Source organism: Echiichthys vipera (genome assembly GCF_963691815.1).
Source record: "Echiichthys vipera genome assembly, chromosome: 4".
NCBI lineage: Eukaryota > Metazoa > Chordata > Actinopteri > Perciformes > Trachinidae > Echiichthys > Echiichthys vipera.
Window position 1 is genome coordinate 28,410,286 of NC_139829.1, and position 26,038 is coordinate 28,436,323.

At 42.3% G+C, this 26,038-nt stretch overlaps 1 protein-coding gene across 3 annotated transcripts; it reads right to left on the reverse strand.

Moving 5' to 3' along the window:
- Positions 1-72: 72 nt before the first annotated feature.
- On the reverse strand, positions 73-24,385 carry msi1b (musashi RNA binding protein 1b). Of its 3 annotated transcripts, XR_014593190.1 has the most exons (16): positions 24,222-24,385; positions 23,836-23,876; positions 23,258-23,339; positions 23,016-23,100; positions 17,048-17,089; positions 14,431-14,523; positions 11,166-11,214; positions 10,603-10,685; positions 10,401-10,518; positions 7,837-7,917; positions 5,972-6,028; positions 5,551-5,613; positions 4,336-4,515; positions 2,522-2,567; positions 2,203-2,425; positions 73-148 (listed from the first exon to the last, which is right to left on the reverse strand). XR_014593190.1 is itself a non-coding variant. In XM_083912974.1 (15 exons), exons 1-14 carry the CDS (start codon positions 24,278-24,280, stop codon positions 2,539-2,541), a joined length of 1,062 nt encoding a protein of 353 aa, XP_083769100.1. In that variant the 5' UTR covers positions 24,281-24,385; the 3' UTR covers positions 759-2,425; positions 2,522-2,538. The 3 variants fall into 3 exon arrangements, 2 of the variants coding, with proteins under 2 accessions (XP_083769100.1, XP_083769101.1); XM_083912974.1 differs by lacking the exon at positions 73-148 and having other exon boundaries at positions 759-2,425; XM_083912975.1 differs by lacking the exon at positions 73-148 and having other exon boundaries at positions 759-2,425; positions 4,361-4,515; positions 24,222-24,375.
- Between the last annotated feature and the right edge of the window lie 1,653 nt (positions 24,386-26,038).

Below are 26,038 nucleotides of genomic sequence, written 5' to 3' on the forward strand. Positions count from 1 at the left end.
CGAGACGGTCCAAGCAGAGAGGCGAGGCACGGGGCCGAGACACTGGGAGAGTGGAGGTGGAGGCGAGGGAGGGGAGGCAGTGGAGCAGTGATGATGGAAGAGAGGAATCAGCCAGCAGAGAGATGTGGGAGGGAGTCAGAGGCAGGAGCTGAAGGACTCAAAGAGAATTAAAGATATAACGAAGGAAATATATGATTTGGGACACATTTATAGTAATTTATTAGAAATGTTGAGTCATTTAGTACAAATCTATAGTGATTTAATACACATTAATCATTTTTGTATTATTTTTATATGCAATATATATTAATTTAGACACATTTATAGTCATTTAATAGAAATATTGAGTAATTTAGTACAAATTCATAGTGATTGAATACATTTTTGTATTATTTTTAAATGCAATTTATATTAATTTAGACACATTTATAGTCATTTAATAGAAATGTATATTTTTAGTACAACTTTAAGAAGAAGAACCAATCGTTCGATGGATAAACTCAGTTTTTACACTCTGTTGTTGTACTATTACACACTTATATGTGTGTTTATATATATAAATATATCTTTAATTCTTCACAAATTATTCACACTTATTCTTCTTTTAGCTCTTTTTGACTCTCACCCAACAAAAGTGCAACAAACGTCAAACGTTATGCATGAATGGAATGTTTTAAAATAATTTATTAGGAATTTTAAAAAGTTTTTTTTTTCAAAGGAATAAACATGACAGGAAAAAAAAAAAGAAAATCAGAAAATGTTACAGTGTTGACAAGATTGTTATTTTTCAGTGAAAACAGCATCAAAGGATGAACTCCCGCGGTGGCCTGCAGCAGTGTGAGCGAGTGTATCAAAGTGTAAAACCTGGTGCTTCGTAGATGGAGAGTGCTTTGTTCTTAACATTTCCGAGGAAAAAACATTTATTGTGATCGGCCAGTGCAACGTCCTAGTAGCTCTGAACATAATTGTTTTGGTCTAAAAATAGCTGTCACATTGCTACAGTCTGTGACCTCCAGTGGATATGCAGACGGGTTAGAGAGGGGGTGACAGGGAAACAAGAGTTAAGACCCCGCCTTTCCTGTTGGAAAAGCTGCCTTTCTAAAGGGTTCAACCATCCACACTTTGACATATTTGTTAATGTAATAATAATAATAATAAAAAAAGTCAGATTAAAATTTCACATTTGCAACTGAGGTACCATCCCCCCCCCCAAAAACAGCACATGGCACATTGGAGACCAATGTGTATAAAACCATATGACACGCTCACGCAAACATCAACACAACTTGCAGAGCGGACCAGCCATGGACAGTGTTGACCGCGCATGACTGCTCCTGCACACTACTCCTTCATTTTCCTTCACAAACAATCGTCACATATTGAAAATCATCACAGTTAAAACGACAATATGACAAAGTAAGAAAACAGCATGATTTTTTTGTTGCCTCTCCTGATCGAGGAGCATTTTCACACACGCACACACACGTACAGTTTATCCCAAAAAGTAAAGTGTTGCCTCTCTCCCGCACGTCGTTCATAAAACTCCAGGAGAGGAATACAGTATGTGGCTGGTTTCATATTGACAGAAAACACACCGAAATGTTCTTGACCTCCATGTGAAACTACGATACGTAACAGTCGAGCTTTCCAACACATACGGATTGATAAAAGAAGCAATCGTATTATTTCTCCCGCCTCCCACACACAAACATTAGCTGACCCCCCCCCCCAGCCCCCAGAAACCAGAGTCATATTTACAGTATTTTACAAAATTGTACATCTTACTTAGGCCTATTATGTAACTGTGACTAATGCCCTTCGTCATGTGACCAAATATTAGTGTAACAAGTCCTTGTTAAAAACCTACCAAGATATACACTTTGTGACACATTTTCAAGAAAAAGTATTAATCACAAACGTTTTGTTAAAATTCAGTATGAACTAGAGACAAATATACAGTTTTCCAGTACAAATCACAGCTCCTGACCTTCAAACACGCTTCACCTGGAGATTCCTCTCCTCTTTTCTCAGAGAGATCAGGGTTCAGAGGTCAAATAACCCAATAAAACAGCCAAAACAGAGAAAGAGACAACGCAGCCATCACAAAAAAAAAAACAGCAAGGTGAAACATAACAACAGAAAAAAAACAAAACCACTAAAATACAGCATCTGTATGTGTTGCTATTACATGAAGTGAGAAACCTTTTATGAACTTTTTCTTCTTTTTTCCTCAGGAGGTGGAGTTAAGAGAGGCGTCAGTAGGGTGGGCTGGGTTCAGGCTGACGCCAGGGGTGGAGGGCTGAAGGTTCCCCACCTCCACCTCCACCTCCACCCCCCCTGCTGGAGAGGTGGACTGGACAGAGACGGGCCAGATCAGCTCCAAAGCAGCTTCAACTCCTTCCAGCTCTCAGTCTACAGCTCTGCACTGACACACAGAAAAGAAAACACACCTGGGTCACTCACACGGGAGTCCCGATGCAACGGTCGCATACGTGAGGTTTAAAACAAGCCGATGACTCACACTCTCAGTGATAGCCGTTAGTGAAGGCCGTGGCAATCAAAGGGCCCTGTGGGAGCAAGAACACAAGTTTCAAGTTCACTGTTGTTCCCAGACTTTGATTTCATTGGTTATTTCCGTCTTTCAGGCTAAAAGGTGCAAATGAGGGGAGTAAGGCTACGTTCACAGTGCAGTGACAAGTGACCTGAATCCAGTTTGTTCTCTCATGTGTGACCCATATTTGCTTTTGACAGTGTGAACAACAAGTTGCAATGAATTTGACCATTCGAATTAGAATTAGGCAACTTTTAAATGTGGTACTGAATCGGATACGTGTCAGATTTGCTTTGAATGCGCCCGCAATCTGAACAGCCAGGTCGCATTTAATGCCACTCTGATGTCATTCTGATTCGCGCTGCACTGTTTTTTTCTCCAAATTTCTTTATTGAATTTTTGCAGACAGGCAAAGAAAGGTACAGCTATTGAATACTGCTTCAGAGTGCCTGCAACATGAATCCTACTATCCCTCCCAACAACCCATGTCAGACGTAGTCACAGTACATAAGTAGGTAGTTAACTAACATATAACATAAGTAGGCGCAACACTGTTTTTTAAATGAATGACGAATAAAGTGTGCCACAGGCGAGAGCCAGGAAAAGAATCAAAACAAACATGGAGGACAGCAGTGAAGCAGGCGGAGGGATCGTGAGGTGATATCACCTGCTCACAAGTTTGCAGGCTGCTGCCACTGGTTTTAGCATTAAAAAAACGACAATACTGGTCGCCGTTGCCATGTTCGCTTCCGTAAACACCGTTGTGGCGGGATGTCATCAATCAACTGTGCATGTGGGTCACTTCATACAGCAATCCGTAGACAGGCCACATTTAAAGATGTAATGTAAACAGCCAAACAAAAATCACATTTGAGCGATAAGACCTGCGGTGTGTGAACGTAGCCTTAGTGAGCTGCTGCTGGGTTCTGAACCAGGTTGCTGCCTTGCTTCCCCTTGTTCTTTGTTCTACAGTACAGTGCTTTAAACATCATTATCAATTTAGGTAAAGGTTTTTGCTTTCTCTCAGAGAGTTAGATAAAAAGATTGTCACCTTTGGACACAGCCAGGCTAGCTGTTTCCACTGTTGCCAGTCTTTAAGCTAAGCTAAGCCAAACAGTGGCTGCATGTAGCTTCATAGTCATCAGTCAAACTTTTGTGATTCTTGAAGCATAAATTTAATCGGCAGAAACAAAAAGCTAACGTTAGGCTAAAGTCCAAATACACATGACGTGTGTACCTTGACGCGATGACTTTTGACAACCTCTTTAGTCTCATTTAGCCGCTAGTTAGAAACCTTCTTTTTAAAAGACTCATAATAACTTAGAAATTCATTTGATTTAGTAAAACAAAACAAGATTATTTCAGGCATCTAATAAAAAAAAAAACACTGACTGAGACGAAGGAACCTGGAGTGTAAAAATGCTAACTCATTTCTGGGTTGAAGGACTAACTTGACATAAGAGTGGCATCAATCTTCTCATCTAGCTCTCTTCAAATAAGGGAATAACTTTCCAAAAGTGTCGAACTATTGCTTTAAAATTCCTCTGCTCCATCCGCATCGTAAGTGGAACTGGAGAAAACAATTCAAGAAAGTAACTTAAATACAGATTAAAGGGGAAGCAGCGACAACGTGACACGATGAACCAGAGTTACAGAAGTTCCAGAGTTGAGTAGAAAAACACCTGTAATTTCATTGGATGCAAAAGTCACATGACCTACAGCATTACATTATAATATTATGATAGGGAAAAGGGACACCCGAGTGCTCCCAAAAATGAAGTTACCAGTTATGTAGGGAGGATATCTTACCCCCAAACTGTGGCTGAATCCAGTGCTTGGGGCAGGGCTTGCAGCACTGAGGTAACTACTGACAGCAGACTCCTGACCGGCTGTTCCATAAAGGTCCGCCATCGGCCCCGGGCTGCTTGTGCCTAAAAATCCAGCAGTGCGAGATGGGTTGGAGCCTAAAAGGGAAATAAAAAACAAAAAAATTCAGATTTTCTTTGCATGTGAAAGATCAGATCTATCCACCAATGACCACTCGTTGTATGAGACGTGTCGCTCGGAGTGACAAACCCACAGATGGGTTCCCGCCAGCTCTATGGAGCGTTTCAGCGTGTTTTAGCTCATTCTTTTAGTTTAATGGCCGGCTGTTGTTTTGGTTCACTCTCCTGATTCTCAAAAAGCTCTTAAAATTGACTGGATGCTACCTGCTCAGCACCAAATGGCTTATGGGGCTAAAAGGAAAGTTAATACTGCCCAGCATCAAGTTGCTAAATGCTAAATTCGATATTAAGTAAAGATGTCTGTGTTAAACAAGACAAATACACAAATACTGGTGAAAATGGGCTGGAAAATGTGGCTGGTTTCATTTCATTTTATAAAAAAAGTGAGATTTCTATGTCTGTTTTAATTATAAAGCAGTCTGAGGTGCTATATAAATACTGTGAAAGCTCAAAACGCTCAATCCACAGAGAAATTCACACAGAAACTGTCTGAAACAAGCTGTCAGGACTTCTGTACAGTTGTGATGTCATAACTATACTATATATAGTTAGAAAGTGTCGCTAAAGGGGCAAGAGTGAATACAGGTGTAAAGTGTTTCTTTTAACATTAAAGCATGTAAACATGTTCTAGTAGAAACACAAAATACAAGTGTGAACCTGAAAATGGACCTTTAAAACTCTTAGAAACTACTTAAATCCCCTGATCCTTTTTTTGCACATTCATGCAGAAACTGTACAGCTGTTCCACTTTAAAAACATGTATATTTCTTATATGTCTTTTATATTTTCTATTATACTTTCTCTTTCCTTTTGCCTCTTGACTTTAGCACTGCGTCTTGTTATGCTGCAAATCACCAAGACAAATTCCTTGTATGTCAAACCTACTTAAATAAAACTGTGTCTGATTCTGAGTTCTGCTAGAATTCTCTATGTTGTCAAAGTGTGCCCCCTTAATGTCACATGAATAAAATTAGACTTTTTCAATGCCCATACCTCTAACTACTGCTGCTGCCGCCGCCGCTGCTGCCATTGGTCCATACGCTGTCAGGGGAATGGCTACAGTGACAGAAAGGCAAAGATCCAGGTTAAATGTCTTGGTGCGCAAACACATGATAGCTAACTAAAAACATATCTTAAAGTCTCCCTCCAGTGACCCCAGGAACTTTCTGATCATTTCCACCAAAGCAGAAGTAAAAAGATGTGATTAAGAGTACAGCTGATGTTCGTATAAAACAAAGAGGGGTTGATGAGGTCACTGTAGGGGGCCTTTAAAGTGAAACCGTACTCATTACTGTCAGCAATCCTGCCTTCAGATAGAGACAGAGGAGGACCGACAAACACAAACATGCAAACCAAAGAGTGTCGCAGACTGAAAACACGCTGCTTGTAAAGTCCAGAGGAGGGACTGACTGACCTGTGAGCTCAGGGGGGTGGGGTGAAGTCAGAAGGGGAGTCCTCTCTAAGTGGAACTCTAAAACAGAAACATCAGAGTGCTGTTGAGACACACACCACCAGCGCCAGCAAGGAGAACACACACAAACACACACACACACACACACACACACACACACACACACACACACACACACACACACACACACACACACACACAGGGACCTCCGAGGTGACAACAGGAGGTATGGAGAGCACATATTGGAATACACAAGGTTTGAGGGATGCAAACAGGAATTAAATGATTGAAGAATGTTTTATAGTCAATAAAGTGATGTTAGGATCAGTATTAAATAAGAAATACAGCAAATGTTACAATTTTGACATAAAAAAGAGTTTGTTTTTATTTTATCAATATGTAAAACACATTTACTAATTTACTCCCACATTTATATCATACACTGCCATGCTAACAGTCACACACACACACACACACACACACACACACACACACACACACACATACTGGCACGCACTCACACACACACACACACACACACATACACATGCACACGCACATACACGCACGCACACACACACACACACACACACACACACACCCTTAAAGCAGATATATTCCACTCCTTGATATTTACAAGCAGCCACTTACTCACAGTGTTTCACGTGCTTCTATGGAAACATGTTTGTATTTGTGACAGTGTGTCTACTGTCAGGTCAACACACAACTACACCTTTATAAATTTATTTATTCATTCAGAAGACCACTGACACAGACCACTGAAGTTAATACTGTACATTACTATTGGAGGGATTGCTGTGATATTTGCTTCAGACGTTCAAGGTCTCCAGAGGATATATTTGAAGGACTGCAGTGATCCTCTAGCGCCATCATTACGTCACAATTTAGATTTATCTAATACTTTGTTTTATGACCAAATACCTGCAAAAATGATTGGTATTCTCACCAGCCTGGGTTTAGTGCTAATTAGCTAACTTTAGCATGCTAAACTATGATGGTGAACCTTGTGGATTGATTTTATTTAAGACCATTAATGATATAAAATATGAAACAGCCTTAGGAGTCATACATTAAAATCCATAAATAGACAGGGATAACACAATTAAGCCCAACGGCTTATTTCCATTGTGGTCCCTAATGAATGACGGCATGTTAGCATTGTATTAGCTAAAGTAAACAAAGCTACTAGCGGGGTTGTAGATTCTTTATAAAGGGGAATATATGTAATTTTTCCCCAGCTCAATATCTTTTTGATGTGACACAATAAGTAGACCTTTTAAAAGGATTTCTTTTCCCAGCAATGTTTTTCCCAAGGTCAAATGTTTGTGTCCTTGGGTCAATATGTTGAAACCACTCGTACTACTCCTCAGTACACCCTCTAATGTGCCTTTTTCCTCGTCACAGTGGCCGATCAGAGTGTAACCATTCGAACTGCACTGGAATCATCCATCTCTCTTGGATGGTCCTTACCACACTCTTATTTTGTTAGTTTATATTAAGAGACACAAATGCCCTGTTAACATAGTGATAATAGGTAACCAGGTATTTTACAAGAATGTTTTTTCATCATTATTTGTGTAAAATTCTTCAGCCAACATCAGGAAGTCTTTGCGGTAAGTCATTTAAGATTATTTATCTACAATGAGCTCAATTTCCATTCCCTTCTATCCCTAAATGTAGCGTATGTTTGAGCGTGTATACGCAGCAAGGGATGATTTTAGTGGCTGTTATTTCATTGCATGTCTCACCTACAATGGTGAACACTTAAATACTTGGACCTGCTAATTAATTATGGCTGTGACAAGTCAAAGTGTATCAGGAGCAGAAAGTGTGAGCATGTGATTTACCAGGGAACTGGTAGGTATATCCAGGAGTGATGCCAGCGTAGCTCCGACTGGTGTAGGTGGCTGTCTGGAAGCCAGGATAACCTGCAGAAAGAAAAATCACTGTAAACATCGGGATCACTGCCAACACCAAGAACGCCCATGTTCACAAAATGTGAGGATGTGCTGCCCTCTAACACTGAAGCTCGGTACAGTCAGTGACACACAGGTGGGTGATATCCTACACCTGTGGTCTGGATTTCTTCACAAGGACAGGACTGAGCGGATTACAGTCTGAGTCTTGGGTTTCACTCTCAGTAGTGCACGCCACACAGAGGTTTCCTTTGTATACAACACACTGAAACCTGGAGAACTAACCTCAGAATACAATTCAGACAGATAACAAAATAATGTTATATATTAAAAACTTTTATTTTAGCATTTTTTGTGTAAACGTGGTGGCATATCCTCTAATCTGTACTGTCTGATAAAAGCACTGAAGGGAAAGGTGTTGTTCTCAGACTGGACAGTAGATGGTAGCATTGGTGTGTTCAGCTTCAGATGCACAAACTACTGTGAGTGCAATAAAGATCGTAACGAGTTGTCCCTACTGTCCATGATGATGTTCAAGGCGATAAGGAGATCACAATCATTAAAGGGTCATTCCCCTTATTTTACTCTTGGGGTTCAGTTTACTGAAACTGGAGCACGGGTCAGTGAGTCAGCTTCAGGGGAAAACAGGGTTATAATAAAAAAGGAGATTTCTAAAGTTAAAAAAAAACCCTGATGGGTTATCTCAGCTTGGGCTTGAGACAAAGGACATTTTTAACAGCAAACAACAAACGCTGCATTCATGTGGTGTCAGAATAATAGTAAAAAATAGTTCCCCATTGGGAAAATTCACATGAATACCCCCTCAATAACTTGGTGAAAATTTTGGTAAACATCTTGTAGAGTTGACATCATATTACTTGCCGTATCGCATATGAATTTTTTGCTCAAATGCAATTTTTAATATGGTATTAGGTTGTGATAGGTAGTTTCTGACGACCTGGAGTAAAGACAAGTTATTTATTAGCATTAACCCTGATAACAAGTCACATAAAGCAGTATTTTAGTGTTTGCCCTGATGCAAAATCACTAATATGAAGCTTTAAACTGGAAGTAAATGCAAGAAAAAGCTATCAATGTGTTGTTTAAACGCTCTGAGCAATAAGCTAAAACACATGTTTCCACGTTATGACTTAAAGCTCATGAACCCACCAAAGTGGGCAGAGTGACTTCTCATCTTGGGAAAAGGGAACACCTGAGGATCACCTGAATGCACCATCATGGACGCGTGGGGTTTGAGGGGTTGGATTGTGGGAAATGTAGGAACCAGTTCAGCCTCAACCAAACATAGCAAATCGTTTATTTCCACTGAAACGATGGTGCGTTGGACACCCTCCTGTGTACGCAAGTGCATTGCCTTTTTAATAGCACGAGTTTACATAAACGTCGCTGCTCATTGGATAACACCTCTGACACACCCACCAATCGTTTCAAGGCAACACGTGATTCGACCTGGAAACCATAGCAAAACTTTTTCAAAATTGAACGTAGCCCGGAGTTTTTGGAGCTTGATCCATACTACAGACTAGGCTCGTTCGAGATTCGGCTCGTTCGGCCTGCTAATAGAAGAGATTTTCTGCCGTAAAGGTTTATTCTATTAACAGAAACATGATGTGTGGCTGATGGTGACATTTAGTAGTCATAGAGATGAAATACAACAGATCACCTAATAGCATTTTAATATTCTTCTCGGTCAGGATGTGAGTGTTTCTGCGACTTCCTGTACAGACTGAAGGCTGATGAAAACAGCTGGAAACCTTCCGACTTGAACGTAAGCTTTTTGTCCCCGCCACCTGCTGCTGCTGCTGCTCTCGGACGAGCCGGATGAGTCGGTGTTTCTATTGAACTTTAAGTGCAATATTACTCACTGAAGTGTGAAAAATGTGTCTTTTATGAGACTGACTGCAACGTATCGATAAGTCGACTGTCAGAAAAACAATCACCAGCTATGCTGACAATCGATTAACTGCTAATGGGATTTTTCATCCAAAGATGCCAGAAAATGCTGTTTTATGTCATATTAAACTGAATATCTTTGGGTTTTATACCGACAAAACAAGACATTTAACATCACTTTGGACTCATTTTTTACTATTTTCTTAATTAATTGATTAATCTAGATCAGATAATGAGAATCAGATTAATCGATAATGAAAATGTATTAGTTTCAGCCACACTTGAAATATTAACCAATCTGAAACTATACTATTATGTATAACTTGAATGAATGTGTCTCAATAGCAGTTTGAATATGTTCAGCTGCAGTGACGAACAGCTGAGGTCTGAGGTCAAGATAATCAAGTCTGCACGGTGGAGAGTTGTGAGCCGAGTCAAGCAGCCGAGCTAAGTGGTCATCTTTCTCCCCATGAGGCCCAGTGTGACCTTTGAGACAGCTGCGGCCTCAGTGCAGGAATACTTATCATGATGTACATGTATGCAGCCACATCCTTCCTGTCCTGATCAATACTACACCTTACCTAGCATACCAATGCCCAGCATGAAGGCGTCCATTCCATAGGGCATCACACGAGAGCGCCCCCTGGCTGAGCCCGTGGGGGACATCACCTCCTTGGGCTGAGCTTTCTTACACTCCACCTGTTATCGCACAAAATCAGAACTTCTAGTTGCCACAGGACACGGTGATATGAGAGTGCTGTTACAAGAAATCGAGCTGCTCACCATTTTGTTGTTGATCTCGTGGAAGTGGATCTCGCAGACTTTCTCCACCACATCCTCGTTCTCAAACGTCACAAAGCCAAAACCTGGAGAAGACAACGCAGGTTCATGAGTAAGAAAATTTAGCACAGTATGGTGGATTTAGACAGTAGGCTTTTCAGTGCAGCGGTACAGCTAATAGTCTCCAGTAATCAGTGCTGTAATAGCCGCTTAACACATTTGCCCCCCCTTCCCCCTCTTTCAATGCTGCTATTCTGCACTCATCCTTTCTTCCCTCCCTTCCTGGCCAGAAGGCCCGGGCAAAGCTGGTAGGCTGTCATAATCGATCAGTCCAAGGGTGGGGAGGAGGTGCTTAAGGAGGCTTTATCCTGATCCAGATTAACGGACTGGCTAATTAGACTAGCCCCGTTCGTCTCCTCCACCTCAGCCCACAGGAAGGAGGCCCGTGGGGGGTGGAGGGGGATCAATAGATACCCTGGCAGGACTGGAGGAAGAGTAGTATATCGACGAAGACAAGGAGAGGTGCAGGGAAAGAACGGACAGGAAGTTGGGTCACTCCGTCTCACCTCTGTGTCTGTTGGTGGTCTTGTCGAACATGAGCATGGCATCGTCGACCTGGGGGGGAGACAAACAACAGTTTTTTAGGCGGTGCTCTCTCCCTCTTGCCACACGGCATATTGCCTGACCTCAGCCCTTCTCAAGTTCTGCAGGGAGGCTCAGCAACAGATGGACAGAAAGGAGGGGGAAGAAGGAGGGAGGGAGAGGAGTGGAGACGAGGGACAGGTTACGGAGAGGAGGCCGAGGGGGCAAAGACGAGAAAGAAATACTGTACGACCAGCTCTGGTGCTGTATATGACTAACAGACATAATGGATGGAAAATTGGAAGTCGCATTTGCTGCTAAACTGCCCCGGTCACAATCCTTCTCACAAAGAGCCCATAATCCGCGGCCTTTCTCCCCTCCAAAGTTTGACATTCCCATGGCAACTGTACAAAAAGTCCATATAAAAGAGCTCGAGCCAACATCAAATATGCTTTATGAATAGTGGGAGAGTGCCAGTGAGACAAAGGGGGCCGCAAAGAGAGAAACACAGACGAAAAAAAGGAGCCAGTCACAAGCAGAAAGGTGAATCCTGTGGGCAGGTGGAGACTCGATGAGAGGGGAGAGCTGATAGCAAGAGGAATAGCGACAGGTGGAGATATGGTGAAAGAGAGCACAGAGAGTCCAGTAAGAGAGGGAAAGAAGAAAAAAAGATTGGGTCAGAGTGGAAAGGGAGGAGAAAGAAGAGACAAAAGGAGAGGGAGAACAAAGAGGCCTGGAGGCTTTGTTTGTTGGCACAGTCAGCCATAATTCCTCCTCCTCCTCTTCTCCCTTTGACCTCTCCCTCCGGCCCGGCCTCCCTTTATAGAGCAAAGACACAGGTGTCTATTCTATACCAACACACACACACACACACACACACACACACATACATACATAGAGTGAGTTTCTTATGTCAAAGTTGACCTACTCTCCTTATTTCTTCCCCTCACTCTTGTAAAAAGCTGACATGTTTATACTCCAGTCTGCACACAGAGGTCCAAATAAACATTTGGTAAATGAATCTGCGCTATAATAAGTTTACTGGATATAGTCCAGCGAAGCGTTTGTCATAGTCACATGCTCACACGGCACACAGTGTGTGAGTGTGTGCGTGTGGACCCCCAAGGGCACTTTGCCTACAGAAAGGTCAAAGGGGAGAGAGGAGTGTCAGTGTGAAAGGGGACCTGTTACTCTGATGCCTCTCAAGTCACTGCTTCCTTCCAGCCTGACATTTGCTCAACGCCTGCAACATGTTCATCTCTCTATCTCGGCAAAAAAAAAACAACAACTTATTTTTGTCATTTAGCTAACACTTTTATCCAAGAGGCTTGACATTAGAAACTCCTCAGATTGCCACATTTTTAAACAATCAAATGTAAGGGGAGCAAGGGTCAAGAGGACGGCAACACCAAGAACGCACTTTGTGAAATTATGCCAGAGATGTAAGTTTGAGCTGTGACTCAAACCAGACTTAATAAAGCAGACACACAGGAACTATCCCAACGTGAACACACAATCGCCCTGGAGGATGCAATCAAAACAACACAACAATGCCTGCGGTTCCCATTAAACGCTGCACACTGAGTTAATTGCACATCATTGCTTGATATTTCAAACACTGGGCATTTTAATGGCGTACTGACGGACAATATTCCCTCTTATCCTTTTTTTTTTTTTTTCTCCCCACCTCTCATCTTCCCTGTTATCCCCTGCCCATCCCTCTCCGCGCTCCTTTGTCCTCACCAGGACGGGACACAAAAGGTCCAGTGAGGCAGTCTAATCAGGAACTTCCATGGATGGCTGGAGCCTACATTTCACCGTCCATCCCTCGATATCTCTCTCGGCAAAATTCATCTAGACGTTATGATTGAGGAGGGAGCGAAGGGAAACTCGGGGCCAAACCTTTGGCACTGAAAATAAAGTGCCACGCATTTGGAAACACGGCGACTAGAACAGAATCGTCACACGTTTGACTTTGGAAAGTTTCAAGGGCTCGAGGTGGAGACTGGCTGAAAAAAGTTTATAGGATTATTTTTTTTTGTCTAATTTGTTTTGACGTAGGTGTTTCACGTAAGAAGACACATTTAGGAGTGCGAACGGTCCAGACTTCCAGTATGCAGATAACTTCTGGACAAACCAACAAAATATTTGTCTAGCTTTGTATAGAGGCATAAAGGCCCCCGTAAACCCCCCTCCAACCCCATCTTTGCCCCAGTTCCCTCTCTTACGCCTCCGCAAACCTCTCTCAATCAGGCCCTCCCTCCCTCGTCGGTGCCTTTGTCAGCCCATCATCTATTCTCTGCCTCATGCCTGTCAGAGTCCTCGGAATAACTAACAAGAACTTTCACAAAACTTTATATACAAATATCAAAGAAACTCAAACAAATGCATTGAAAAAATGACGGCAGAGTGGTAGAGTTTGCAAGTTTTCGAGCGTTGGTCGTTCATTTATTGGGACTGAACTCCTGAGTTGACCCCCACCCAACACACACTCGCACACACTCATGCTAACACCCCCAAACACCACCTCATCCCTCCTCCTTCAGAACAAAACCCCCTTACCCACAGAATTACTTGGGGACAATGGGCAAGCCGGGTCACCACGGTAACGAGCAAGGAGGGGGTTGTGGGTAGGAGCAGCTGTTACATCAGATTAATTCAGATTCTGATAATCCCTCCTCCTTCCTCACCATCGGCACACACTCACTACAAAACTTTTCTCCCCCTTCTCTCTCTCCCTCTCTGTCTCCCTCCCTCTCTCTCTCTCTCTCTCTCTCTCTCCCCCCCTCTCTCTCCCTCTCTGTCTCCCTCCCTCTCTCTCTCTCTCTCTCTCTCAAGTCCCCCTAACTTCGCCTGCTGCTCCTCGAGCCTCTCAGCCTCGTTATTTTTCCCTTCCTACCCTCTCCAAGCGTTTTCTCTCCCTCCATTCTCGCCCTCCTCCTCCTCCTCCTCCTCCTCGCAGTAACCTCTTCACTTCAAGGCGGCCCTTCGACTACAAAGTGAAGGTTTTCTCAGAGAATTTCTGGTGAATCAGACTCGGCTGAGCTGGTGGGACGTTGTACTGCGTGTTCCTAAGCTGTTGATTTGTTTCCGCACTAATGCCGACAAGACAAACTTATGTGAATCCATTATAACTGACGAAGGGATCCTCTTTTTCCATTCTGATCAATATTGCTGATATCCCAGCTAAGATTTCACCACAGCGTGACACCCCAGCGTAACTTTAACACTCTCTTAAACATCACTCACCTTCCCAAACTGGTCAAAGTACTGTTTGACGTCCTCGATGGTTGTGTTCACCGACAGGCCTCCCACAAAGATCTTCTTGGTTCGAGTCACCAACTGTAAGAGGAAAGGCTCAGATGAACACTTTTGATTCCTACTGACTGACTGATTTTGTACATTTTTAATGAAACCATATATCTATCAGGAAAGCAGATAAAAAGGATATTTTTACAGTACAATTACATACAATTGTAGCACACTCTACTACTTTAATACTTTCAAATATGTGTCAAATGCAGCCAAAAGTTCATTACTCAGAAACACACCAGCGTTCATTTTGACTGTTGCTGTAATTGTTACTACACTACAAGAAACAAGTTCTCACCACTGCCTCAAAATCACAAGTACAATCAGTCATTATCCTCTCATTAAAAGCTCATTTAGATGAGCAAAAGCAGAAGACTTTGCTTTCTTTACGTGGAACTTTAACTTGCAAAATGACAATAAAACATATTGTATTTGTAATGTTCTGATTATTGATTACACACATGAAGAAGATGTAGAAGTCCTATAAAAGGTGTTTTAATTCATAATTGCTCTTAATAAATAATGCGTATAAACTGTATATGTGTTTTTCTAGTTGGGTAAAAACACTGAGGAATGTTTTGTTTTGAGCAATTAAATGAAAACTGTTTTTACAACATGGTAACTATTCATTTATCTGTAAAGTGGACAATACATGACAGGACGGAGTGATATGACCAAAAGCTTCTATTGTATAATGGTAATGGTATATTTCAAAATGTAGCATGTTTCCTGGTAATTCAATAAATATATAGAAATACCCACAACATACAGCCTATTTCTGTACATAGATTGAAGTATTTTCTCATCTTTTAAGAGCTTTAGTGCAAAATGAACATAGCGTGAAAGGATCAGAGTGTAAAATGTCGTCCAAATGATGTAAATATTGCTGTAACGCTGTTTTTCTGCTAGTTTTTCAACATGGCGGTACAGTGTGTGTTTTAAAGAGAGGCCTGAAGAGAATCATGTTCATCAAAGATTTTTTAACAGTCCAACAGTAATGTTAAATATTACTATCGCACACATTCAAGACTGTATTCTTTAATTTAATTTAGCATTATTAAGTTCACAGGGGCCATTATTAAACACTGTTTCCCTCTTGTGAGGGTTAAACGCTGTCACTTAACCCATAAAAGCCCAAAGAAACAACGTTATTCACTAATGTTACATCTGTTTTGTGTGATGTTTGCTGACGTACAGCAGCACACACAATCTCTGCATAAAAATGTCCTGGGTTCATTACTTTGGTCTTTTGCAACACTGCCACTTTCTCTCATTCTGTGGGTCTATATTTATATATGCTATATATCTTAATGTTTAAATGTTTACACACGATCTAAATGCAGCATGTCTTGTTGTTAGTTGACTGTGAGTGGATACAGATTTCTAAGTATTGAGTGAGGAATCAGATTTGCGGAGACACGCTGTCAGCTAGATTTACACCCATTAACACTGCTTAGGGCGACATGACGTTACATATCGTCAAAAGGTTATAAAAATGTCAATCCTATATATATTTATATTTTTCTATTCTGATTCCACTAAAATGTCAAAGAACCAGTTGCCGAACTGCGTTATGACGATATTTCCATGACTTGGATGACGCTTAACATACTGGTCCTTGCACATTATGTTCGCTGTGAACTAAAGTTCTTAATAAAACGAGAAAATACACAGGAGCATACAACAACAGATTTTACTGTGTAGTTATGTCATATAGACTATGTATTTATTGAATCACCAGAAAACATGCTCTATCGTGATATATATCATTACTGAGATATGAAATCACATCAAGGCGGAAGATTATGAGAGATTCATTTCAATACACTCACAATACACAAAATAGCTGTTTATGCATGTAAGTCAAACTGTGGCAGTAGAACATTATTAGAAATTTCAAATTGAATTGAATATTTATTGAGTATTTTTTACTAAATATATTTGTTTGTCTGTGAGAGCCACCAGTTTTTTTTACGAGTGCTATGATTCACTTTCAAGTTCATTGTGCGTTGCATCATGGGAAAGTTCTGTCCTTGAACATTCAGTCATTTTCCCGAGATTCACGTTGTTCTTTTATGTGTAACACGTCACACAGGGCAGTTTTTACGGCTGGGCCAATATTACGCAGCCATCTTTGCAAATCTGTTGGGTTATGGTTAATTTTTACGAGGCTACACACACACACACACACACGCACACACACACACACACACACACACACACACGCACACACACGCACTGTCCGTTTCCCTTCCTTCCCTAGCCTTTCTATTTCACACTGTGTTGTTGTTAATGGAAGAGACAAACCAGCTAAGATCAGGACACAGCGTACCTGAAACACAATACAGACATTTAAGTGGGTTTAACAATAATGAGCTGTGAACGTTTTTGTTAACACACGATCACGTAACAGTTCTGTGATGTCAGTGCTGCTCATGTTCATCAGATTACGAGGCATTAGCCCCGATAAGAGACTGAAACTCTCGACACACAGTCACCCGCTGCAAACAATACGCACGCATTGCAACTAACAGGGGGAGACGCTTGGACTCACCTTGGGCTGAGCTCTGCGAGGGAATGCAACCTTTGGGTCGATCTGCGGGAGAGAATACAGAAAACGAGAGGCCTGGTTAGTGTTGTGTCGTGATACAGATGAACAAGCAACCTGTCGCCTTCCCTTGGTGTAGTCTGGCATCACACTCATCTTTCATTCTCTACGGACTCATCAGTGAAGGTGTAATACATCCCTGGTGTTCTCCTCTTGGCCTAGCGCCATGTATTCACCGATTCTAAATCAAAGCAGCGAGTCAAAGACATCTGATTTTTTTCGGGCTATCACTCTTGCGCCTTGCGTCGTTTACAATCAACAAAATCGATCTAATCTTAATTTGGTAGAAAGTAGTTCAAATGAAAACTGGTCACAGTGACGTCTGTGATTTATCCCAAATAACTGTAACATTGTTTCTGTTGATGTTTTTTATTTTTTATCGCAAAGACAGGAAAACTAAAACTACCCCAGGTGTAAAAATGTTATTTTCATAATTTGTCCGAAACAACCCTTTAAAGCATCCTATCTTTATAAGTTAATGTACATCTGTTTGTCATGTTTACACTATAATACAATTACACATATTTATATTATGATAAAAGCAAGGATATAAACTTCTGTCTGGGCGATATGGAGAAAATCAAATACCACAATATTTTTGACCAAATACCGCAAGATCAATATTTTAGGGTTGAAAATCAGTAATTTCCCAATATTTGCACAATAAGATTTTTGATAAATAATCACCAGGAGCGTGGATATGAAGTGGGTAAAGGCAAATAATTGAACAGCTAGAACAGCAGAGACATAACTTTACTACAATGCAGCATTTAAAACCAGGAAAACACGACAAATATGTAATTTTATATCCAAAATCTAAGACGATATCGTCTGATACAGCGATATAATATCGATATTCTTCCAAGCCCCACTTTAGTGTGTGTGTGTGTTGAGTACAACGTGAACGTGAGTGAGCGATTGTACATGTAAAGTCTGTGTGTGTGTGTGTGTGTGTGCGTACAGCTGTGCTCAGGTGGAATGTCCAGTGAACCCCTGCCTCTCTCGTCACTACCATGTGACATGAGATCTCCTGGAATCTCACACGGGCACCACAATCACAAACACGCCTCACCTCGGCGAGGAGAGCCCGAGAGCGAGGAAGAGTGCGTCCGAAACACAGTGAGAGGAGGGAGAGGAAGACGGGACAGAGGAGAGGGAGCTGTCAATCAAACCTCACTTGACAGCAAGATCCCCCCCGATTTTGTTTGTTTGTGTTTGTTTGTTTGACGACAACAACAAGGACCGTTCGGGTGATCCGGATCGTCCTCTGCCCTGCAGCTCCTTACATTTACACCCAGGAAAAAAAATCAATCTTAACACTACAACTGGAAAAAACAACAATAACAGAATTTGATACATAATGTGGTCGAGCCCACTGGATGTCACCAAGGTTAAGATTGGAGAGAGAGCCACATCATGCCTTGGGGATGCAATCATAGACAGGCTGTAAAACTGGAATTTGAGACCTCTATATTAGTCTATACTGGTCTAATAGAGCTAGAGAACAACTAGACTACTCCACACTGTACTGCTGTTACACTAACAGATGGTGAGACAGTACAGCGCTAAGATTAGTCCGTAACCATGAGAGGGTAGAGTTGAACTACAGTAGAGAGCTAGAGCCTCTATGGTAAACCGCATGCGTTTACCAGAGTAGGGGCAACAGTGTTGTTTCTACTTGAATAAAAGTCAACATCACCGCAAGAGTATTCCTCTTTCTTTCTTTTTTCTTTTGTTCTAGAGAGCAGAGTGAGAAGACTATAGGCTAAGACTGGAGGATCAGATGCAGAGTCTACTGTTTAGTTTCTATGGTGGCTAGACTACTCTGATAGTCACCTCCGGTCACCAACCCTCCTGATGTCCAACACTCCTGTGCACATTCAAAAACAAACAGACACACACACAAACAAACAAAATCAAACACATGGTAGCACACAGCACATCCGTGGGGAGGAAATTGTGGACATTAAACAGATAAAGTGATTGTATTAATGAAATTGGTTTGTTTTGTGGAGGGGGAAAAAAGTATTTTTTGATAAAAGCAAAGTCGGGAGGTGTATTTAAAGTCCCCCTGCACTCAAAAATGCTTCTTGGTACTTTACCAGGAGCTTCAGCGAGAGGGGTTTGACACTAAAAGGCTGTTTTGACATTACAGCCAAGCGTGGCTCAGTACGCAACTTAACTTTCACGCATGCACAGTAACCCTTAATTTACCTAGACATCACCCTGTGGGGCTCTATGTGGGAACGCAAATGTCCAAATCGGTTGGATCGGACATTAAACGCACTCCCTATTACAAAGTCTGCATAACGTCTGATTGAGCCCATGTGTGAATAGAGCAGCTCATTGTCTGGAGAATTCACAGCGAGCGAGAGGCCATGGGGCGAAAAACCAGAAGAAAACAAACCTCCGGGCAGAATAACCGGAAAGACGGCGAGATTCAGAAGATAATTCAGATTCTGTCGTCGCATTTTGGGCGCCCAAATTGTAAGACAAATTTAAATAATAGCAAGACTTGGCTGGTTATGATCAAATTATGAACCGGCTACTTGACCGCGGTGTAATGCACGTCGCCACCCCTCACCTAAATGAAACGTATCTCCCCTTTTGTGTGCTGCATGTGTGAAAGGGAATCCTTGGGCCATGTCCGCACCCGATTCATCTGACATTGTCCGAGGTTCATTTGTGAAAACAGCTTTACACAAGTGTGACGTAGAAACTTGAAAACAGACAGAGAACGGACTTTCCTGACGTAAGGGAATTTCCTGTGTGGGCAGGTTAAAAATTTGAATACTGATAGATTTGGGATTTTTAAACGAGGGAGAAGAAGCGGCTATTATTTTTAAGACATCTAATGAATTCTTTTAACCTTTTGTGGAAAAAACATACCAGACACAAATTATGTGTTGATGTATTGAGTGTTCCTCAATCAGTGCGTTTACATGCAGTTTAAAAAACGGATTATAATCGGGTTAAGGACATACCCCGGTTTCTTAAACACCATGTAAACACCATACCCCGGGTAAAATCTGAGTTCTCATACCCCGGTTAACAGACCTAGGGAACTCCTTCAGTTCCCCGATTATTCACGCATGTAAACAGCGTTCTCGGGTTATTATCGGGGTTCTCGTCTGCGCATGCGCCCTACTCTGCTCTGGTGGCTTTAAACCCGCAAATAGAATAAACCAGGAAGAAATGGCGTGAAAAAAACAACAACAATACATCGCAACGGCAAGTAACATCAGTACCAAGTAGACCCGTATCGGTCATATTTCTGTCCAAAAGTCGGCCGTTTGCGATTTTGACAAATGTGAACTGGAAAAAAGCCATGTTCAGTCCAGCTGTATGTTGGCGGAGCGCCACCTACTGCACCGGAGGTCGAGTTATTTCCCATTCAACCTCCTTTCATGTATACGAGGGGAACTTCAATAACCTGATTATTCCCTAAACCGAGGTGAGGGTAAGTGATGTGCATGTAAACGCACTGTATGTCATAAAACATGCCTGGAGGAAGTTCTTTTACTTTAAAATCACTTTCTCCTACATGTGAAGTCACTTTAAGGCGTCAGAGGCCGAGGTCTCACCTCTCCTCACTCACAGCAAGGTAACGGGGAAGAAGCTGGACATAATTCCAAGAGCGGTTTATGAAATCAGGGCAATCCCCTTTGACCAACTACGTCCCAGCTATGCAACAGTTGGCCGAGCGCGCTGCCTGTCACAGCCTGAGCTGGGAGCACACTTTACACAATGTGCCGATTGGTCAGCGCTCAACATCTCTCAAGATGGTTGACTCCAATCCTATTAGTTAGGAAAGCCATACTAATCACAGATGGGGCTAACCTGCCTCCCCCCCCTCTTTTTTCCACTCAGGTCAGCATGGAAATGGTTAACGGGGGCCACAAATATGCCTGATGCAACCCTGCAAGGAGCTGTGTGACTTTGTTGTTAACCTCTCCGCCGTGCACCTTGGAGCTGCCATTGAATGGAAACTTTGTCCCACAAAGGTGCAGTTTGCTTCGGCCGTCACCAACTTTACAGATAGCAGGAAGCTGGGAGGGCACCCACAGGGGCAGCTAACAGAGCAGCAGTTACATAAATCACAGTAAAACCTGCTTTCCTACACTGGTCAAAACCGGGCCGTATCTGTCCTTCAACACAATAAGTACCAATAAATTCCTCTGCGGCACTGTATTTGCTCTTTAGCCTCTGGGCTGAGCAAAGCTCTGTTAATTCCAGTGCCGGAGCGGTTCAGTCGGTCACAGCATGGCACATTCTTTCTGTTGCCACTGGAGAACTTTTCTCTCCCCTCTCTAACCTGTTAGCATGAGAGAGAGGGAGAGGGGGGCAGGGTGAGCAGTCTAAAAAGGCCTACTCTACTCACCATCCAACTCCTGTGGCTGATCACTGAGCCCTCTCCACGCCAAACACACACTCTCTGAGGCAGCCTGCCACAGCCCCCAACAAACGCCACCGACACACCCAACTGCCAGCCACAAGGGGCCCCGCCACGGCCCACGAGGCTGCACAGTTAACACGCAGCACAGGTTAAGAGAAGAAACTCGAATTAAAAAAAAGAAAAGAATAAAGGATTCATCATCTCTGGAGTCTTCTACAAATTAACTTCATAAGTTGCTTTGTGAGGAGACGCGACGTGAGGACAAACTGTCACGAGCGCCGCTATCTGTGACTGTTTATGCTGTTTTGATTTCTGTTATCCAAGATGGTAAATGATGTGCATTGTTATCTTCCTTTCTTTTTTTCCTTTCTTTTGTGACAGAGCCATTCTTCAACTGCAGAGGGGTAGGGGGTAGGGGGGCGGGGGTAGGGGGGGTCACTATGGAAACAAACCCCATGGCGAGTTAGTGGCGTCCAACCATGATGCCGCTACTTGTCAAAGCTGTTGTGCCTGCAAGTGACACTATAGCAGTAGGGCACTGGGGAAACCAAACACAACACACAAAACTACATTCAGTTAGAGTTCTCTACCCACCAACTTCCTCCCGTCCTAATTTTGGATTAATAATGACACAAAAAAACCCCAATCTAAAGCATTTAAAACCCTTTTTTCCTCTTTGTTCTTATTTCCTCCTTCTGCACCTCCACTTATCCTCCAAAGATTAGAGAAGGTGCATCGCTCCGAGCACAAAAGGGGGAAAGAAGAAATAGCCTCCCCTCATTTCAATACAGTGACTAACCAGCAGCCATCACCACTCCCACAGAGAAGAGAGCGAGAGACGGGGGCAGTGGTCCCTATGGCGACCAACGGGCCATATTGTTCCCAGACCAGCCCACATTCATTACTGACAAAAAGACACACACACACACACACACACACACACACACTGCAACACAGGCGATTAATGCATTTTAAGTTACAATTCTCGTAGGTGAAAGGGCCCTGGCTTCATCATCACTGCGCGCACTTTTGTTCTTCCTGAGATCAACAGGAAGCTGTTTGTTGCCGCTCGCACACCTTGATGGTTTCAGGTTGCATTTAATTGTTCCATTGAGAAACTTTTCTACGCCTCAATTCAACCGCTCGGGGATAGAAAATTTAAAAAAAGGAAAAAAAGCAGAAAGAAAGTTTTCTGTTCACTCTTCCCACAGAGCAAATCAAAGATTGGCGGGGAGAGGCACCCTGTCCGGTTCCCCCTTGTTTCTATGGAAATCGACCCTTACGCTACATTTTCTTATTTTGTTTGAATGAAGAGCGAAGACAGGAGCGCACTCTTGCACGACCGCCTTAATCACGTAAAGTGCTCACATGGACACGGTTTGAGAATAACATCAGCACGGTGGAACTTAGTAAACATACTAAAACGCAGCGATGAGACACCTCTCTAGCGGATTATTGGGAAAATCCACTAATCAAACACTGAGCGACGGGATTATCTTGTAAATACAGAGAACTCACCGTTTTCGAGTCCAACTCGTGCCTGGTTTGGGCCAGAACTTTATCCACGCCGGCCTGATCAACAAAGGTGACGAATCCGAACCCTCTGCGGATACCGGGGTGGAGGAGAAGGAGGAGGAGAAGGTATTAATGACACAGAAACTGATGTCGACATGTAATGATACGTTATGAGCAGTGAGGAATCACAGAGGTCAGATAAACTTTCAGCTGCGGCAGAGAAGACGGCCTCACAGCTCCCTCACCTCGAGCGCTTAGTAACCGGATCTCTCATCACCATACACTCCTTCACCTCCCCGTACTTGCAGAAGTACTCCTTCAAACCCTCTGGGAAACCAAGCCAGGTGGAGAGGAGACACATTCAGTGATGAATCAAGATGTTAAGGAGAAATAACAACTTTTTTCCCATTCAAAAGTAGCTTAAATCCAACTTTTTCACTCCTGCTGAGATTTCCCCCGGCTAACTTTTCAATTAAATCTCTCTAAACACAACACGGTAATGACTCAAACACTTTATAACAAGTCCTACTACGATCTCTCACCTTATTACACACTGATTTAATCTAATTTAACTCTTTTTTTAATGGGCTTTTAAGAAGAATCACCCGTTCAGTCTACGGTGGCTCTGAATGGGTGCATTCATGCTGGGGCCGGGATTCAAACTCCACAAAAAAATAAACATATTCAATGTAAGCAAAGCAGAAATATTAAGAAATACAGCGTTGCAAATAACTTTTAGCTTTTAGTTCCATGTGATCCATGCCAGGGTTTTTGAAGACACAGTGGCATTTTGTGAGAGAGCTAGTGGTGGAAAAAGATTTACCTTGTGTTGTCTGCCAGCTGAGTCCACCTATGAACATTTTGCTGTGGGAGGAATAAAAAAAAAATAGTATTAATATAATATTTTTGCATTTTTATAAAAAGGAGAGGTGAATATTTATGCTTACACAGTCAAACAAAGTTGTTATGGAGGTTTTGGAAAGTGTAATCCTGGTAAAGACTATAAAATGTGTGTGTATCATCTCTGGTTTTGCATGAAGCCTGTGTGTGTGTGTGTGTGTGTGTGTGTGTGTGTGTGTGTGTGTGTGTGTGTGTGTGTGTGTGTGGAGGTGTGTGTGTGCCCTCAGCAAAAAACCCGGTTTGTTTCTGAGCAGAAGTAGAGAAAAAAAGGGCTTTTATTTTTAAAAAAAAGTTAGTTTTGTTCGTTACCAGGGGTCGTGAGGGGAGTCCGTGGTGGACAAGCTGGTCTGGCTCCCTTCCGTCTCCATTCCGGGTCCTCGCTGTGTTGTGAGTGAGTGCTGCGTGTGTGTGCCGAGCCGAGCCGAGCCGAGCCGTGCGGGAGGACAGGCGGAGAGTGAGTGAGAGGAGCTGGGCGGGTTTGGCCCGGGGTGACAGAGAGGGGAGCGGGCCAGATGCAGGCTGGGACAGACTCCACCTCCTCCGCCGGTCACTCGGTCCCGCTGCTGTCTCTCTCTCTCATCCCAACCGCCGAGGCACGCGGCTCCGGAGTCAAGGCAACAGCTTCCAGACACGACGTTTCCGCTAAACCCTTTCAAAATAAAACTTTTTCAAAAACATGGTGGAATTAAAGTGAAATTCCGGGTCTTTTTCGGCATATACATCTAATAAGCCTTAAAAACTATTTTCTTTTTGTGTAACAACAGTTAAGAAAGAAATCCAGGAGAGTTGCTAACAGCCGAATGCGGCTAACACTGATTAGCTCTGGGCAGTACGGTGAACGCATTAAAACAGCTTTTTTAACCACTAATAGTGCTCAAAATAAAACCAAACCTCTGCAGTAGCATGACAACAGTCCTTACATATTAATCGAAGCACCAACAATATTGTTAGTGAACCTGGAGTTTATTAAAAGAGTGTTTTGAAAGACTAAGTGTCACCTGTCGGACAGTATTTAGCTAAATTCTATCAAACTTTCTGTTTAACCTCCGAATAATGATGGTGTAATGTTTTGAGTTAGTTTAATGGTTTTAAACTAAAGTCTAACTTCTTATTTTTAGAATAATTTATTGTTTTAACTGACTAATTTAGCTTTGTGTTAACAAGAGTCATCAAAAGGACGCTAACACCGTTTAATTGGGAGCGTACCTATCCTAATTAGCATCAATGTTGTCGAAACATCCAGGACCATACATCAGTCCTTAACAATAAAAAAGACATGCTTTACCAGCTCCAAAATATACCGTAAAGTCTTCCTAATTTACATTTTTAATGTAAACCACCACCTGAGCCGCTCAGGCTAAGTATCGCCCAAACGTCCTTACTGCTTTCTCTCATCAACGTCACTTATATTTACTAATTAAACATGTAAATGCCTATGTACAAATACAAAACTTCACTTGTAGATTCTTAGAAGTGTGTGAATTAATTCCACTTGCACTTTGGTGGCGATCACCCAGTAAAAGCAACACGGAAAGACCGGAAACTGCGGCAGACCGGTACCGTCCTGATAGGGTTTATACCAGCGAACGGCCTCCGACTTGTCCCCTGTACCAGATCCTCTCGTAGTAAAGTCCATTCAAGTCGATTACCAAATGCAATCCAAAAGGAAGGAGCCTGTTGGTGCTTCATTTTATGTATAAGGACTCTTCTCATGCTACTGCAGAGGTTTGGTGTTACTTAGAGCAGTATTAACATAATTTATAAGACAAAAGACGAACTCACCAAATCCGCTGTCAGAGTCGGAGATAATATGGCCACCTTTAAGTGTTTTGGGGAAATGTAAAAAAAGAGCAATAAATCAAATTCAAAACATAAAACACAAACCCTTTTCAAGTGTATCATCAAAATAATAATAAGTTTTCAAATGCATCATGTAAAAGCCTTTTTTTTAAAAGACAGACAGTGAGCTTTTATTATGAAGGCAAATCTCCTAACTTCCTGTCACATTCTGGCTAATTGATATTAACTTTGGGCAATTCCCGCTTTCGTTTAGATAGCTAAAGTGTTAACAGGCACAATTTACATTTACAAGAACTAATCTGCATTTTAATACACTCTGTTTTTGA

Coding starts and splice junctions, on each gene's coding strand:
- msi1b (XM_083912974.1), bottom strand. CDS start 24,280: ATGGAGACGGAAGGGAGCCAGACCAGCTTGTCCACCACGGACTCCCCT. Junction 4,516..5,550: donor GGCAGCAGCAGTAGTTAGAG/GTATGGGCATTG, acceptor TTTCCCTTTTAG/GCTCCAACCCATCTCGCACT. Junction 2,568..4,335: donor ATATCCTCCCTACATAACTG/GTAACTTCATTT, acceptor TTGCTCCCACAG/GGCCCTTTGATTGCCACGGC.